A 16,619-nucleotide genomic window follows, 5' to 3' on the forward strand; every position below is an offset into this window, starting at 1 on the left:
TACAACTACTGTAAAGACCTTTACTACTGGTGAGTGTCTATTACAACTACTGTAAAGACCTTTACTACTGGTGAGTGTCTGTTACAACAACTGTAAAGACCTTTACTACTGGTGAGTGTCTATTACAACAACTACTGTAAAGACCTTTACTACTGGTGAGTGTCTATTACAACAACTACTGTAAAGGCCTTTACTACTGGTGAGTGTCTGTTACAACAACTGTAAAGACCTTTACTACTGGTGAGTGTCTATTACAACAACTACTGTAAAGACCTTTACTACTGGTGAGTGTCTATTACAACAACTACTGTAAAGGCCTTTACTACTGGTGAGTGTCTAATACAACAACTACTGTAAAGACCTTTACTACTGGTGAGTGTCTATTACAACAACTACTGTAAAGACCTTTACTACTGGTGAGTGTCTAATACAACAACTACTGTAAAGACCTTTACTACTGGTGAGTGTCTAATACAACAACTACTGTAAAGACCTTTACTACTGGTGAGTGTCTAACACAACAACTACTGTAAATACCTTTACTACTGGTGAGTGTCTAATACAACAACTACTGTAAAGACCTTTACTACTGGTGAGTGTCTATTACAACAACTACTGTAAAGACCTTTACTACTGGTGATTGTCTAATACAACAACTACTGTAAAGACCTTTACTACTGGTGAGTGTCTATTACAACAACTACTGTAAAGACCTTTACTACTGGTAAGTGTCTAATACAACAACTACTGTAAAGACCTTTACTACTGGTGAGTGTCTAATACAACAACTACTGTAAAGACCTTTACTACTGGTGAGTGTCTATTACAACAACAACTGTAAAGACCTTTACTACTGGTGAGTGTCTATTACAACAACTACTGTAAAGACCTTTACTACTGGTGAGTGTCTATTACAACAACTACTGTAAAGACCTTTACTACTGGTGAGTGTCTAATACAACAACTACTGTAAAGACCTTTACTACTGGTGAGTGTCTAATACAACAACTACTGTAAAGACCTTTACTACTGGTGAGTGTCTATTACAACAACAACTGTAAAGACCTTTACTACTGGTGAGTGTCTATTACAACAACTACTGTAAAGACCTTTACTACTGGTGAGTGTCTATTACAACAACTACTGTAAAGACCTTTACTACTGGTGAGTGTCTAATACAACAACTACTGTAAAGACCTTTACTACTGGTGAGTGTCTATTACAACAACTACTGTAAAGACCTTTACTACTGGTGAGTGTCTAACACAACAACTACTGTAAAGACCTTTACTACTGGTGAGTGTCTAATACAACAACTACTGTAAAGACCTTTACTACTGGTGAGTGTCTAATACAACAACTACTGTAAAGACCTTTACTACTGGTGAGTGTCTAATACAACAACTACTGTAAAGACCTTTACTACTGGTGAGTGTCTGTTACAACAACTACTGTAAAGGCCTTTACTACTGGTGAGTGTCTATTACAACAACTACTGTATAGACCTTTACTACTGGTGAGTGTCTATTACAACAACTACTGTAAAGACCTTTACTACTGGTGAGTGTCTATTACAACAACTACTGTAAAGGCCTTTACTACTGGTGAGTGTCTATTACAACAACTACTGTATAGACCTTTACTACTGGTGAGTGTCTATTACAACAACTACTGTAAAGACCTTTACTACTGGTGAGTGTCTATTACAACAACTACTGTAAAGACCTTTACTACTGGTGAGTGTCTATTACAACAACTACTGTAAAGACCTTTACTACTGGTGAGTGTCTATTACAACAACTACTGTAAAGACCTTTACTACTGGTGAGTGTCTAACACAACAACTACTGTAAAGACCTTTACTACTGGTGAGTGTCTAATACAACAACTACTGTAAAGACCTTTACTACTGGTGAGTGTCTATTACAACAACTACTGTAAAGACCTTTACTACTGGTGAGTGTCTAACACAACAACTACTGTAAAGACCTTTACTACTGGTGAGTGTCTAACACAACAACTACTGTAAAGACCTTTACTACTGGTGAGTGTCTAACACAACAACTACTGTAAAGACCTTTACTACTGGTGAGTGTCTAACACAACAACTACTGTAAAGACCTTTACTACTGGTGAGTGTCTATTACAACAACTACTGTAAAGACCTTTACTACTGGTGAGTGTCTATTACAACAACTACTGTAAAGACCTTTACTACTTGTGAGTGTCTAATACAACAACTACTGTAAAGACCTTTACTACTGGTGAGTGTCTATTACAACAACTGTAAAGACCTTTACTACTGGTGAGTGTCTAATACATCAACTACTGTAAAGACCTTTACTACTAGTGAGTGTCTATTACAACAACTACTGTAAAGACCTTTACTACTGGTGAGTGTCTAATACACCAACTACTGTAAAGACCTTTACTACTGGTGAGTGTCTAATACAACAACTACTGTAAATACCTTTACTACTGGTGAGTGTCTAACACAACTTTATAAAACTAGCTGTATATTAAGTGTCTAGTCTCTAGCTGTATAGTAAGTGTAGTCTCTAGCTCTATAGAACTAGCTGTATATTAAGTGTCTAGTCTCTAGCTCTATAGAACTAGCTGTTTAGTGAGTGTCTAGTCTCTGGCTGTATAGAACTAGCTGTATGGCGAGTGTCTAGTCTCTAGCTGTGTAGAACCATCTGTTTAGTGAGTGTCTAGTCTCTAGCTGTATAGAACTAGCTGTTTAGTGAGTGTCTCGTCTCTAGCTGTATAAAACTAGCTGTATAGTAAGTGTCCAGTCTCTAGGTCTATAGCATGTGTCGAGACTCTAGCTGTATAGAACCACTGGCAGACAATAAGATATGGTTCAAAGATAACTCGAACTCTCCTCCCTCCAGGCATGTGTACAGGGTGAGTGAGGCTCTGTTTCATCTGAACAAGGCCCGGCGGGACAATGAGTGGGGAGATCAGGCTATGGAGCTCATGATCCGCATCTGTCTCAACCCAGACAACGAGGTCATCGGAGGGGAGGTGTTTGAGACACCACAGGAGGAGTGGAGGTACGTCTGGGCTTCTAGGGGTACGGCTGGGTTTCTAGGGGTACGGCAGGGCTTCTAGGGGTACGTCTGGGCTTCTAGGGGTACGTCTGGGCTTCTAGGGGTACGGCAGGGCTTTTAGGGGTACGTCTGGGCTTCTAGGGGTACGTCTGGGCTTCTAGGGGTACGTCTGGGCTTCTAGGGGTACGGCAGGGCTTTTAGGGGTACGGATGGGTTTCTAGGGGTACGGCTGGGCTTCTAGGGGTACGGCAGGGCTTTTAGGGGTACGGATGGGTTTCTAGGGGTACGGCTGGGTTTCTAGGGGTACGGCAGGGCTTCTAGGGGTACGGCTGGGTTTCTAGGGGTACGGCAGGGCTTTTAGGGGTACGGATGGGTTTCTAGGGGTACGGCTGGGCTTCTAGGGGTACGTCTGGGCTTCTAGGGGTACGGCAGGGCTTTTAGGGGTACGTCTGGGCTTCTAGGGGTACGGCTGGGCTTCTAGGGGTACGGCTGGGTTTCTAGGGGTACGGCAGGGCTTTTAGGGGTACGGATGGGTTTCTAGGGGTACGGCTGGGCTTCTAGGGGTACGTCTGGGCTTCTAGGGGTACGGCAGGGCTTTTAGGGGTACGTCTGGGCTTCTAGGGGTACGTCTGGGCTTCTAGGGGTACGTCTGGGCTTCTAGGGGTACGGCAGGGCTTTTAGGGGTACGGATGGGTTTCTAGGGGTACGGCTGGGCTTCTAGGGGTACGGCAGGGCTTTTAGGGGTACGGATGGGTTTCTAGGGGTACGGCTGGGTTTCTAGGGGTACGGCAGGGCTTCTAGGGGTACGGCTGGGCTTCTAGGGGTACGGCAGGGCTTCTAGGGGTACGGCCGGGCTTCTAGGGGTACGGCAGGGCTTCTTGGGGTACGACTGGGCTTCTAGGGGTACGGCCGGGCTTCTAGGGGTACGGCAGGGCTTCTTGGGGTACGACTGGGCTTCTAGGGGTACGGTAGGGCTTCTAGGGGTACGGCAGGGCTTCTAGGGGTACGGCTGGGCTTCTAGGGGTACGGCTGGGCTTCTAGGGGTGCGCCTGGGCTTCTAGGGGTACTGCAGGGCTTCTAGGGGTACGGCAGGGCTTCTAGGGGTACGGCAGGGGGTACTAGGGGTACGGCTGGGCTTCTAGGGGTACGGCAGGGCTTCTAGGGGTACGGCAGGGCTTCTAGGGGTACGGCAGGGGGTACTAGGGGTACGGCAGGGCTTCTAGGGGTACGGCAGGGCTTCTAGGGGTACGGCAGGGCTTCTAGGGGTACGGCAGGGCTTCTAGGGGTACGGCAGGGGGTACTAGGGGTACGGCAGGGCTTCTAGGGGTACGGCTGGGCTTCTAGGGGTACGGCAGGGCTTCTAGGTGTACGGCAGGGCTTCTAGGGGTACGGCAGGGGTACTAGGGGTACGGCTGGGCTTCTAGGGGTACGGCTGGGCTTCTAGGGGTACGGCAGGGCTTCTAGGGGTACGGCAGGGGGTACTATGGGAACGGCAGGGCTTCTAGGGGTACGGCAGGGGGTACTAGGGGTACGGCAGGGCTTCTAGGGGTAAGGCAGGGGGTACTAGGGGTACGGCTAGGCTTCTAGGGGTACGGCAGGGGGTACTAGGGGTACGGCAGGGCTTCTAGGGGTACGGCAGGGGGTACTAGGGGTACGGCAGGGCTTCTAGGGGTACGGCAGGGGGTACTAGGGGTACGGCAGGGCTTCTAGGGGTACGGCAGGGGTACTAGGGGTACGGCAGGGCTTCTAGGGGTACGGCAGGGGGTACTAGTGGTACGGCTGGGCTTCTAGGGGTACGGCAGGGGTACTAGGGGTACGGCAGGGGGTACTAGGGGTACGGCAGGGCTTCTAGGGGTACGGCAGGGCTTCTAGGGGTACGGCAGGGGGTACTAGGGGTACTTCCTTCTAGGGGTACGGCAGGGGGTACTAGGGGTACGGCAGGGGGTACTAGGGGTACAGCAGGGCTTCTAGGGGTACGGCATTGCTTCTAGGGGTACGGCAGGGGGTATTAGGGGTACTTCCTTCTAGGGAGGATCATGATATGCCTGTAGAAAGTATGCACACCCCTTGACTTTTAACACATTTTGTTGTGTTACAGATTCAATTTAAAATGGATTAAATTAAGATTATTTTGTCACTGGCCTACACAAATTACTCCACAATACTAACCTAACTGACAGAGAGAAAAGAAGGAAGCCTGTACAGAATAAAAAATATTCCAAAACATGTCTTATGTTTGCAACAAGGCAGTAAAGTCATACTGAAAAAAATGTGGCAAAGCAATTAACTTTTTCCCCTAAATACAAAGTGTTATGTCTGGAGCAAATCCAACGCAACCCATTACTGAGTACCACTCTCCATATTTTCAAGCATAGTGGTGGCTGCATCATGTTATGGGTATGCTTGTAATTGTTAAGAACTTAGGGAGTTTTCCAGGGTAAAAAATAAATGGAATTGAGGTAAACCTGGGCAAAATCCTGCTTTCCATCAGACACTGGGAGATGAATTCACCTTTCAGCAGGGCAATAACCTTAAACACAAGGCCAAATCTAAACTGGAGTTGCTTACCAAGATGACAGTGAATGTTCCTGAGTGGCCGAGTTACAGTTTGGACTTAAAATCTACCTGAAAATCTATGTCAAGACCTTAAAATGGCTGTCTATCAATTATCAACACATTTGACAGAGCTTGAATAATTTTGACAACAATAATGGGGAAAATGTTGCACAATCCAGGTGTGCAAAGCTCTTAGAGACTTACCCAGAAAGACTCACAACTCTAATCACTGCCAAAGATGATTCTAACATGTATTGATTCAGGGGTATAAGTACTTATGTAAATTAGATATTTCTGTATTTCATTTTCAATCAATTTTCAAACATTTCTAAAAACATGAATGGCCAAGAAAAACTTCTAAAAACATGTTTTCACTTTGTCAATATAAGTTATTGTGTGTAGATGGGTGAGAAAAAAACATATTTAATCAATTTTGAACTCTGTAACAAGGCTGTAACACAACAACATGTAGTCAAGGAGTATTTCTGAGGGCACCACACATGAATGCTGGCACTAAGACCGCACTCAATGAGTTGTATACGGCCATAAGCAAACAGGAAAACGCTCACCTAGTGGCCGGGGACTTTAATGGGGGGAAACTTAAATCCGTTTTACCTCATTTCTACCAGCATGTTAAATTTGCAACCAGAGTAGAAAAACTGTAGATCACCTTTACTCCACACAGAGATACGTACAAAGCTCTCCCCCACCCTCCATTTGGCAAATCTGACCATAATTCTACCCTCCTGATTCCTGCTTACAAGCAAAAAATAAATCAGGAAGCACCAGAGACTCGGTCTATAAAAAAGTGGTCAGATGAAGCAGATGCTAAACTACAGGGCTGTTTTTCTAGCACAGACTGGAATATGTTCTGGGATTCATCCAATGGCTTTGAGGAATACACCACATCAGTCCCTGGCTTCATCAATAAGTGCGTCAATGACATCGTCCCCACAGTGACTATACGTACATACCCCAACCAGAAACCATGGATTACAGGCAACATCCACACTGAGCTAAAGGGCAGAGCTTCAAGGAGCAGGACTCTAACCCGGACGGTTTTAAGAAATCCCGCTACACCCTCAGACGAACTATCAAATAGGCAAAGCGCCAATACAGGACTAAGATTGAATTGTACTGCATCGGCTCCGACGCTCGTCAGATGTGGCAGGGCTTGCAAACCATTACAGACTACAAAAAGGAAGCACAGCCACGAGCTGCCCAGTGACACGAGCCTACCAGGCGAGCTAAATCACTTCTATGCTCACTTCGAGGCAAGTAACACTGAAACGTGCATGAGAGCATCTGCTATTCTAGACGACTGTGTGATCACAATCTCTGTAGCCAATGTGAGTAAGACCTTTAAAACAGGTCAACATTCACAAGGCCGCAGGGCCAGACGGATCACCAGGACCTGTACTCCAAGCATTCGCTGACCAACTATCAAGTGTCTTCACTGACAGTTTCAACCTGTCACTGTCTGAGTCTTTAATACCAACACGTTTCAAGCAGACCACTATAGTCCCTGTGCACAAGAACACTAAGGTAACCTGCCTAAATGACTACAGACCCGTAGCACTCACGTCCATAGTCATGAAGTGCTTTGAAATGCTGGTCATGGCTCACATCAAGACCATTATCCCAGAAACCCTAGACCCACTCCAATTTGCATACTACCCCAAAAGATCCACAGATGATGCAATCTATATTTCCCTCCACACTGCCCTTTCCCACCTGGACAAAGGGGACACCTATGTGAGAATGCTATTCATTGACTACAGCTCAGCGTTCAACACCATAGTGGCCTCAAAGCTCATCACTAAGCTAAGAAGGACAATGGGACTCAACACCTCCCTCTGCAACTGGATCCTGGACTTCCTGATGGGCCGCCCCCAGGTGATAGGTAACAACACATCCGCCATGCTGATCCTCACCACGGGGACCCCTCAGGGATGTGTGCTCAGTCCCGTCCTGTACTTCCTGTTCACCCACGACTGCATGGCCAGGCACGACTCCAACATTAAGTTTGCAGATGACACAACAGTGGTAGGCCTGATCAAATCAAATCAAATCAAATTTTATTTGTCACATACACATGGTTAGCAGATGTTAATGCGAGTGTAGCGAAATGCTTGTGCTTCTAGTTCCGACAATGCAGTAATAACCAACAAGTAATCTAACTAACAATTCCTAAACTACTGTCTTATACACGGTGTAAGGGGATAAAGAATATGTACATAAGGATATATGAATGAGTGATGGTACAGAGCAGCATAGGCAAGATACAGTAGATGGTATCGAGTACAGTATATACATATGAGATGAGTATGTAAACAAAGTGGCATAGTTAAAGTGGCTAGTGATACATGTATTACATAAGGATGCAGTCGATGATATAGAGTACAGTATATACGTATGCATATGAGATGAATAATGTAGGGTAAGTAACATTATATAAGGTAGCATTGTTTAAAGTGGCTAGTGATATATTTACATCATTTCCCATCAATTCCCATTATTAAAGTGGCTGGAGTTGAGTCAGTGTTAGTGTGTTGGCAGCAGCCACTCAATGTTAGTGGTGGCTGTTTAACAGTCTGATGGCCTTGAGATAGAAGCTGTTTTTCAGTCTCTCGGTCCCAGCTTTGATGCACCTGTACTGACCTCGCCTTCTGGATGATAGCGGGGTGAACAGGCAGTGGCTCGGGTGGTTGATGTCCTTGATGATCTTTATGACCTTCCTGTAACATCGGGCGGTGTAGGTGTCCTGGAGGGCAGGTAGTTTGCCCCCGGTGATGCGTTGTGCAGACCTCACTACCCTCTGGAGAGCCTTACGGTTGAGGGCGGAGCAGTTGCCGTACCAGGCGGTGATACAGCCCGCCAGGATGCTCTCGATTGTGCATCTGTATAAGTTTGTGAGTGCTTTTGGTGACAAGCCGAATTTCTTCAGCCTCCTGAGGTTGAAGCGGCGCTGCTGCGCCTTCTTCACGATGCTGTCTGTGTGAGTGGACCAATTCAGTTTGTCTGTGATGTGTATGCCGAGGAACTTAAAACGTGCTACTCTCTCCACTACTGTTCCATCGATGTGGATAGGGGGTGTTCCCTCTGCTGTTTCCTGAAGTCCACAATCATCTCCTTAGTTTTGTTGACGTTGAGTGTGAGGTTATTTTCCTGACGCCACACTCCGAGGGCCCTCACCTCCTCCCTGTAGGCCGTCTCGTCGTTGTTGGTAATCAAGCCTACCACTGTTGTGTCGTCCGCAAACTTGATGATTGAGTTGGAGGCGTGCGTGGCCACGCAGTCGTGGGTGAACAGGGAGTACAGGAGAGGGCTCAGAACGCACCCTTGTGGGGCCCCAGTGTTGAGGATCAGCGGGGAGGAGATGTTGTTACCTACCCTCACCACCTGGGGGCGGCCCGTCAGGAAGTCCAGTACCCAGTTGCACAAGGCGGGGTCGAGACCCAGGGTCTCGAGCTTGATGACGAGCTTGGAGGGTACTATGGTGTTGAATGCCGAGCTGTAGTCGATGAACAGCATTCTCACATATGTATTCCTCTTGTCCAGATAGGTTAGGGCAGTGTGCAGTGTGGTTGAGATTGCATCGTCTGTGGACCTATTTGGGCGGTAAGCAAATTGGAGTGGGTCTAGGGTGTCAGGTAGGGTGGAGGTGATATGGTCCTTGACTAGTCTCTCAAAGCACTTCATGATGACGGAAGTGAGTGCTACGGGGCGGTAGTCGTTTAGCTCAGTTACCTTAGCTTTCTTGGGAACAGGAACAATGGTGGCCCTCTTGAAGCATGTGGGAACAGCAGACTGGTATAGGGATTGATTGAATATGTCCGTAAACACACCAGCCAGCTGGTCTGCGCATGCTCTGAGGGCGCGGCTGGGGATGCCGTCTGGGCCTGCAGCCATGCGAGGGTTAACACGTTTAAATGTTTTACTCACCTCGGCTGCAGTGAAGGAGACACCGCATGTTTCCTTTGCAGGCCATGTCAGTGGCACTGTATTGTCCTCAAAGCGGGCAAAAAAGTTATTTAGTCTGCCTGGGAGCAAGACATCCTGGTCCGTGACTGGGCTGGATTTCTTCCTGTAGTCCGTGATTGACTGTAGACCCTGCCACATGCCTCTTGTGTCTGAGCCGTTGAATTGAGATTCTACTTTGTCTCTGTACTGACGCTTAGCTTGTTTGATAGCCTTACGGAGGGAATAGCTGCACTGTTTGTATTCAGTCATGTTACCAGACACCTTGCCCTGATTGAAAGCAGCGTTTCGCGCTTTCAGTTTCACGCGAATGCTGCCATCAATCCACGGTTTCTGGTTAGGGAATGTTTTAATCGTTGCTATGGGAACGACATCTTCAATGCACGTTCTAATGAACTCGCACACCGAATCAGCGTATTCGTCAATGTTGTTATCTGACGCAATACGAAACATGTCCCAGTCCACGTGATGGAAGCAGTCTTGGAGTGTGGAGTCAGCTTGGTCGGACCAGCGTTGGGCAGACCTCAGCGTGGGAGCTTCTTTTTTTAGTTTTTGTCTGTAGGCAGGTATCAGCAAAATGGAGTCGTGGTCAGCTTTTCCGAAAGGGGGGCAGGGCAGGGCCTTATATGCGTCGCGGAAGTTAGAGTAACAGTGATCCAAGGTTTTTCCGCCCCTGGTTGCGCAATCGATATGCTGATAAAATTTAGGGAGTCTTGTTTTCAGATTAGCCTTGTTAAAATCCCCAGCAACAATGAATGCAGCCTCCGGATAAATGGTTTCCAGTTTGCAAAGAGTTAAATAAAGTTCGTTCAGAGCCATCGATGTGTCTGCTTGGGGGGGGATATATACGGCTTTGATTATAATTGAAGAGAATTCTCTTGGTAGATAATGCGGTCTACATTTGATTGTGAGGAATTCTAAATCAGGTGAACAGAAGGATTTGAGTTCCTGTATGTTTCTTTCATCGCACCATGCCTCGTTAGCCATAAGGCATACACCCCCACCCCTCTTCTTACCAGAAAGGTGTTTGTTTCTGTCGGCGCGATGCGTGGAGACACCCGTTGGCTGCACCGCTTCGGATAGCGTCTCTCCAGTGAGCCTTGTTTCCGTGAAGCACAGAACGTTACAGTCTCTGATGTCCCTCTGGAATGCTACCCTTGCTCGGATTTCATCAACCTTGTTGTCAAGAGACTGGACATTGGCAAGAAGAATGCTAGGAAGTGGGGCACGATGTGCCCGTCTCCGTAGTCTGTCCAGAAGACCGCCTCGTTTCCCTCTTTTTTGGAGTCGTTTTTTTGGGTCGTTGCATGCGATCCATTCCGTTGTCCTGTTTGTAAGGCAGAACACAGGATCCGCGTCGCGAAAAACATATTCTTGGTCGTACTGATGGTGAGTTGACGCTGATCTTATATACAGTAGTTCTTCTCGACTGTATGTAATGAAACCTAAGATGACCTGAGGTACTAATGTAAGAAATAACACGTAAAAAAAACAAAAAACTGCATAGTTTCCTAGGAACACGATGCGAGCCGGCCATCTCTGTCGGCGCCGGAACATCCACCAACATTGACGAGACCGCATATAGGGAGGAGGTCAGAGACCTGGCCGTGTGGTGCCAGGACAACCTCTCCCTCAACGTGATCAAGACTCAGGAGATGATTGTGGACTACAGGAAAAGGAGGACCGAGCACGCCCCCATTCTCATCGACGGGGCTGCAGTGGAGCAGGTTGAGCACTTCAAGTTCCTTGGTGTCCACATCACCAACAAACTAACATGGTCCAAGCACACCAAGACAGTCGTGAAGAGGGCATGACAAAACCTATTCCCCCTCAGGACACTGAAAAGATTTGGCATGGGTCCTCAGATCCTCAAAAAGTTCTACTGCTGCACCATCGAGAGCATCCTGACTGATTGCATAACTCCCTGGTATGGCAACTGCTCGGCCAGAGGGTAGTGCTTAAGTTCCCAGTACATCACTAATCAAATGGACCCGGACTATTTGCATTGACCCCCCCCCCCCCCCCTCCTCTTTTACGCTGCTGCTTTTCTGTTATTATTGATGCGTAAGTCACTTTAATAACTCTACCCACATGTACACATTACCTCGTCTAACCGGTGCCCCCACACATTGACTCTGTACCGGTACCCCCTGTATATAGCCTCCACATTGACTCTGTACCGGTACCCCCTGTATATAGCCTCCACATTGACTCTGTACTGGTACCCCCTGTATATAGCCTCCACATTGACTCTGTACCGGTACCCCCTGTATATAGCCTCCACATTGACTCTGTACTGGTACCCCCTGTATATAGCCTCCACATTGACTCTGTACTGGTACCCCCTGTATATAGCCTCCACATTGACTCTGTACCGGTACCCCCTGTATATAGCCTCCACATTGACTCTGTACCGGTACCCCTGTATATAGCCTCCACATTGACTCTGTACCGTAACACCCTGTATATAGCCTCCACATTGACTCTGTACCGTAACACCCTGTATATAGCCTCCACATTGACTCTGTACCGGTACACCCTGTATATAGCCTCCGCATTGACTCTGTACCGTAATACCCTGTATATAGTCTCCACATTGACTCTGTACCGTAATACCCTGTATATAGTCTCCACATTGACTCTGTACCATAACACCCTGTATATAGCCTCCACATTGACTCTGTACCGGTACACCCTGTATATAGCCTCCGCATTGACTCTGTACCGTAATACCCTGTATATAGCCTCCACATTGACTCTGTACAGTAACACCCTGTATATAGCCTCCACATTGACTCTGTACCGGTACACCCTGTATATAGCCTCCGCATTGACTCTGTACCGTAATACCCTGTATATAGTCTCCACATTGACTCTGTACCATAACACCCTGTATATAGCCTCCACATTGACTCTGTACAGTAACACCCTGTATATAGCCTCCACATTGACTCTGTACTGGTACCCCCTGTATATAGCCTCCACATTGACTCTGTACTGGTACCCCCTGTATATAGCCTCCACATTGACTCTGTACCGGTACCCCCTGTATATAGCCTCCACATTGACTCTGTACCGGTACCCCCTGTATATAGCCTCCACATTGACTATGTACCGGTACCCCCTGTATATAGCCTCCACATTGACTCTGTACCGGTACCCCCTGTATATAGCCTCCACATTGACTCTGTACCGGTACCCCCTGTATATAGCCTCCATATTGACTCTGTACCGGTACACCCTGTATATAGCCTCCACATTGACTCTGTACCGGTACCCCCTGTATATAGCCTCCACATTGACTCTGTACTGGTACCCCCTGTATATACACCCTGTATATAGCCTCCACATTGACTCTGTACTGGTACCCCCTGTATATAGCCTCCACATTGACTCTGTACCAGTACCCCCTGTATATAGCCTCCACATTGACTCTGTACCGGTACCCCCTTTATATAGCCTCCACATTGACTCTGTACCGGTACCCCCTGTATATAGCCTCCACATTGACTCTGTGCCGGTACCCCCTGTCTATAGCCTCCACATTTACTCTGTACCGGTACCCCCTGTATATAGCCTCCACATTGACTCTGTACCGTAATACCCTGTATATAGCCTCCACATTGACTCTGTACCAGTACCCCCTGTATATAGCCTCCACATTGACTCTGTACCCCCTGTATATAGCCTCCACATTGACTCTGTACCGGTACCCCCTGTATATAGCCTCCACATTGACTCTGTACCGGTACCCCCTGTATATAGCCTCCACATTGACTCTGTACCGGTACCCCCTGTATATAGCCTCCACATTGACTCTGTACCGGTACCCCCTGTATATAGCCTCCACATTGACTCTGTACCGGTACCCCCTGTATATAGCCTCCATATTGACTCTCTACCAGTACCCCCTGTATATAGCCTCCACATTGACTCTGTACTGGTACCCCCTGTATATAGCCTCCACATTGACTCTGTACCGGTACCACCTGTATATAGCCTCCACATTGACTCTGTACCGGTAACCCCCTGTATATAGCCTCCACATTGACTCTGTACTGGTACCCCCTGTATATAGCCTCCACATTGACCCTGTACCGGTACCCCCTGTATATAGCCTCGCTATTGTTATTTTACTGCTACTCTTTAATTATGTTACTTTTATTTTATTTATTTTTTATTTATTTTTTTCTTAACTTCATTGTTGGTTTAAACTTCTTGGTGGATCACGTGACCCTTGAACGAGATGGCCGTCTAAATCTACTGACATGTAACTGCCATGGTCTAGGGCAATAAAACCCGAAAAAGATACTATGTGCTCTAAAAAAGGATAAAGCAGACATTGCGCTATTACAAGAGACACACCTCTGTGATGCTGAACATGCCAAACTCCGCAGAGCTCGGGTGGGACAGGTGTATTTCTCATCTTTCAAATCAAACAGTAGAGGCACAGCCATACTTATCCATAAAAATGTTCCATTGACAAAAACATATCTGATCCGGAGGGGAGATTAATTTTGATAACTGGGTCACTATATGGTCAACCAATTACTATATTAAACATATACGCCCCTAACACAGATACTCCTGCCTTCATGACAAAAATGATAACCCTGTTCAATGAGCATTGTGTCTCCTTTGGCGTGGTGGCCGGAGATTTTAATTGTACCCTTAACCAACCCTAGACAAATCATCTCAAGTCCCCACCACAACTCCTAGATCTGCAAAGATGTTGAACTCTCTTACTAAAGAGATGGGACTGATAGATATCTGGAGAGAGACTAATAGCTCATCTATGGACTATACATACTACTCTAATGTCCATAACACCTACTCCCGTATAGATTACATTTTTATCCCAAAAGTTTCATAAATTCAGCCACATATACAATCGGACCCATAGCACTTTCAGATCACGTCTTTGTCCACCTCCGCTTTGACCTCTGCAAAAACATCCCGAGGTCAAAGAGCTGGAAATTCAACACCTCCATGCTATCAAACGAAGCGTTCCATACATTGGTAACTACATGGATAGACAACTACACACAAGACAACAAAGATTCTCCTGTTTCTCCGGCCACAATGTGGGACGCTGCTAAAGCCACACTAAGAGGCCATCTAATCGCATATGCTTCCTCTAAGAAAAACGCAATGGAAGCACACAGGCTAGATCTTGAGAGGGAGCTGGAATGCTGTGAAAAAATACATAAACAATCCCCAGACAGCACCTCCTGGATTCATCTTAAAGTAGCCAAAGCCAGACTGAATTTGGACTCCACTTGGGATATATATAAAAAAGGTTTTCTTTACTAAACAGAAATACCATGAGTATAGCAATAGGCCCAGTAGATTGCTTGCTTACCAATTTAAAAAGGAGCAGTCAGAACGTACAATCATGGCTATCCGAACAGCAGAGGACGGGTCACACAAAAAATTTCAACTTTTCATGATTTTTACTGCAAACTATACACCTCTGAGAGAAAACACACGGAGGCAGAACTCCACTCTTTCCTAGAGGGAATCTCGCTACCTAAACTATCAGAGACTGACCAAGGAGATCTCAACTCCCCCTTCACTCCTGAGGAGATCCTGGAGGCAATTACCTCCATGCCACCTAATAAGTCCCCAGGCCCAGATGGATTCCCCAGAGAGTTCTACAAAGCTTTTGGCCCCAGCTCCGCCCTATCTTCATGCCAATGCTGGAGGATTTTTGCAAAAACGGAGTTCTCCCAGACTCGATGTACACAGCCCGCATTACAGTGTTGCTAAAAAAGGACAAGGACCCCCTATCCTGCTCGTCCTTCCGGCCCATAAGCTTGTTGGATTTCGACTATAAAATAATTACCAAATTGCTCGCCAAAAGACTAAACACTCTTCTTCCCAAAATAAGAAAAGCGGACCAAACTGGATTTATTAGAGACAGATACTCTTCTGATAACATTCGCCGTCTTTTTGATATTATTGATCAAGTAAAAGCACAGAAGACCCCTGTCCTGCTGGCTTCACTGGATGCTGAGAAGGCGTTTGACAGGATGGAGTGGAGCTTTCTGTTTTCAGTCTTAGAAAAGTTCAATATGGGCCCAAATGTTATTAAATGGATCAAATCACTATACTCTCATCCAAATGCCATGGTGACTACTAATGGACTGACAGATTCCCTCTGGAACGGGGCACAAGACAAGGGTGCTCGCTGTCCCCCCTGCTCTACTTGTTGGGGGCGGAGCCTCTGGCAGAGTTGATGAGGAGCAATCCAAGTATTATGGGTGTTTCTGCAGGCGGCCTGCAGCACAAGATTTCGCTTTACGCGGATGATGTCTTGCTCTACATATCCAACCCTGAGAAATCCCTCCCTCTCATTTTAGATACAATTGCTCAGTATGGCAAGTTTTCAGGTTATAAGATCAATTTGAACAAATCCACTGTCTGCCCTCTCAATATTACACTCACCAGCTCTATGAAGATACTATGTCCTTTCCAATGGAAAACACAGGGGTTTCTATACCTCGGGATCTTCATAACACCAGATCTGAATAGCCTTTTTAAGGAAAATTATCTTCCACTCCTGGATCGAATCAAGAACGATCTCCAAACCTGGATCTCCCTCCCAATTAGCTTAGAAGGAAGAATTAATGTCATCAGTATGAACGTCCTCCCTAGACTGAACTACTTATTTCAGATGCTCCCATCTCCCAGTTTCCTTCTTCAAAACAACTAACCAAAGCATCACCAAATTTATATGGGGCAATAAAAAAAAATCGAAACCTGAATCTAAGGGTGGTCTTGCCCTTCCCTCCCTTCAATTGTACTACTGGTCTGCCCAAATCCGCAACATGCTAACATGGATCACAAACAGACAAGAGTCAACGTGGATTCAGATAGAAGCCCAATCCTGTGGTTCATTGCCCTTAAGCTCAATTATATTCATTAACCTCTTACACTTATGGTGGCGCTATTTCATTTTTGGAAGAAAAACGTTCCCGTTTTAAACAAGATATTTTGTCACAAAAAGATGCTCGACTATGCATATAA

General features: G+C 46.3%; 1 protein-coding gene across 1 annotated transcript in view; it reads left to right on the plus strand.

Annotated features, from left to right (window-relative positions):
• LOC135517097 (tetratricopeptide repeat protein 21B-like) overlaps positions 1–16,619 on the plus strand; it is an 87,511-nt gene that overhangs the window by 58,351 nt on the left and 12,541 nt on the right. Inside the window, exon 23 of the mRNA XM_064941120.1 lies at positions 2,895–3,056. Coding sequence (XP_064797192.1) covers positions 2,895–3,056 — 162 coding nt within the window. The remainder of the gene's footprint in view (positions 1–2,894; positions 3,057–16,619) is intronic.

Source organism: Oncorhynchus masou, chromosome 28, assembly GCF_036934945.1.
Source record: "Oncorhynchus masou masou isolate Uvic2021 chromosome 28, UVic_Omas_1.1, whole genome shotgun sequence".
Lineage (NCBI taxonomy): Eukaryota > Metazoa > Chordata > Actinopteri > Salmoniformes > Salmonidae > Oncorhynchus > Oncorhynchus masou.